At 49.2% G+C, this 2,242-nt stretch overlaps 1 protein-coding gene across 1 annotated transcript in view; it reads left to right on the plus strand.

The window, feature by feature from the left end:
• TBC1D30 (TBC1 domain family member 30) overlaps positions 1 to 2,242 on the plus strand; it is a 37,931-nt gene that overhangs the window by 32,875 nt on the left and 2,814 nt on the right. The window contains 1 exon segment of the mRNA XM_006769620.2: positions 1,958 to 2,240. Within this exon segment, the coding sequence (XP_006769683.1) occupies positions 1,958 to 2,240 (283 nt within the window).

The raw sequence follows: 2,242 nt of genomic DNA on the forward strand, positions 1-2,242 counted from the left end.
AAATCAGGATTTTAAAAAGATTCCCAGGTGATTCTGATGTGCAGCCGAGGTTGAGAGCCACTGGTCCATGAGGAAGGCAAGGAACAGGTATTCTCATATACTTTTAGAAGATGAGGAAGCGGTGATTCATGAGGATTTAGCAATCGTCAGAGATTATATGGTGATGGTGAGTGGTCCGGACAGGGCTGGAATCCATTTGTTCTAATTCTTTGTACAGTCCTACAACTACTGTATACCAGCAAGTCACTGGGTGATATAGTGAACATCACCACTGTGTGCTGACTCCGCCCAGCGCCTCATTCTCTAGTCAGGGGTCAGCAAACTATGGTCTGCAGGCCAAACCCTGCTTGCCGCCCGTTTGTGTAAATAAAGTTTTACTGGAATACAGGCATGACCATTGTTTGCATACTGTCTATGCCTGCTTTTACACTGCCATGACTAAAATATTTATAATCTGGCCCTTACAGTAAAAGTTTGCCAACCCTTACTCTGGATCATGGTTTATTTGGCTTATTTTAGGGAGAGATTGTTCTAGAGCAGCGGTTCTCAACCTGTGGGTCGCAACCCCTTTGGGGGTCAAATGACCCTTTCACAGGGGTCGCCTAAGACCATTGGAAAACACATATTGAATATATAATTACATATTGTGATTGTGATTAATCACTATGCTTTAACTATGTTCAATTTGTAACAATGAAAATACATCCTGCATATCGGATATTTACGTTACGATTCATAGCAGTAGCAAAATTACAGTTATGAAGCAGCAACGAAAATAATTTTATGGTTGGGGGTCACCACAACATGAGGAACTGTATGAAAGGGTCGTGGCATTAGAAAGGTTGAGAACCACTGTTCTAGAGCATTGCTCCTCAAACTCTCCTGTGCATAGGGACCACCTGGGGCTCTGTTAAAAGGAAGAGGGTGCTCAGTAGGTTTGGGTGGGACTCAGGTTATGCATTTCCAACAAGCTTTTGGTGCCAGTGCTGCTGGGTGGGGCTCACACATGGAGTGGAAGGTTTTAGAGGAGGTGGTGGAGGACAGGATTAGCGGCCCCGGTAGAGACTGAACTTGAGCTAGAAACCAAAGACCATAGATGCTGAGACTTAAAGGAAGGAGGGAAGGAAGTTGGTTGGGGTACCAGCCTCCTAGTTTACAGAGGGCAAGAAGTTGAGGTTTTCAGACCTGAGAGCTTCTGTTTTCATGGAGAATTGGGGGGAAAGTTGTTTTCCTGGGAATAAGTTGGGGCCTGGGTGGGAGCTTAGAGAATAAGGAAGACTTGGATAGGTTATTGAAAGGAGTGGGAGAGTGAAAGAAAAAGATTGGTCAGCGGCACTGAGGACCTAACGAGAGAGTGTGGACTGTGGATCTGAGGTCGGGGTTTTGCAGGCATGTGGCAAAGGCAGAGGGATGCCTGGGATGTGTGGTTACTGGGGAGGCAGCGGTCCAGGTAATGAGCTGTACAGCTCTCAGAGTAGGGGTGTCCGTGGGCCAAAGATAGACAAGAAGTTACCAGAGGATTGAGGAGTCAAGGAACCGAAGTGTCTGTCACCAGGTAGAGTTACAGTGGCAGCCTTAGAGCTGGAAGAGAACCCAAGAGAAGAATATTAAAGTTGAGTGTGTTCCATGTCAGGTCGATGTAGGTGACAAGGTTTAGGATGGAACATTTTCTGGATAGAAGACCTCTGAGGTTGGGTCTCAGACAAAAGCTCCCCCCACCCCCAAATCATTAGGCCTCTACTTAGTCACGAGGGATCAGTCTCTGTTCCTTTCTGCGACCTCGGCCCCTTCTCTTCCCCTCTTTAAAGAGGAGGGAATATCTCCCCCCCCCCTCGTTGGAATTCAGTTTCTGCGCCTACCCAGGGCCTGGGAAGTGCGTGGGGAAGGGCTGGAGACTTCTCTGCAGACCCCGCGCCTTGAGGGCACGTCTCACGCCCCCTTCCGATGTTTCTTTCAGACAAAGGGCCAGTGACCAGCCTCCTCCCGTCTCAGGTGAACAACTCTCCAGTTATAAACCACCTGCTCTTAGGAAAGAAGATGAAAATGTCCAACCGAGCCGCCAGGAACGCTGTCATTCACATCCCCGGCCACGCGGGAGGCAAAGCGTCCCCCGTCCCCTACGAAGACCTCAGGTCGAAGCTCAACTCTCCGTGGCGAACTCACATCCGAGTCCACAAAAAGACCATGCCGAGGGCCAGGAGCCAGCCGGGCTGCGGGGACACCGTGGGGCTCATCGAAGAGC

This window comes from Myotis davidii, unplaced genomic scaffold (genome assembly GCF_000327345.1).
Source record: "Myotis davidii unplaced genomic scaffold, ASM32734v1 scaffold523, whole genome shotgun sequence".
Classification (NCBI taxonomy): domain Eukaryota; kingdom Metazoa; phylum Chordata; class Mammalia; order Chiroptera; family Vespertilionidae; genus Myotis; species Myotis davidii.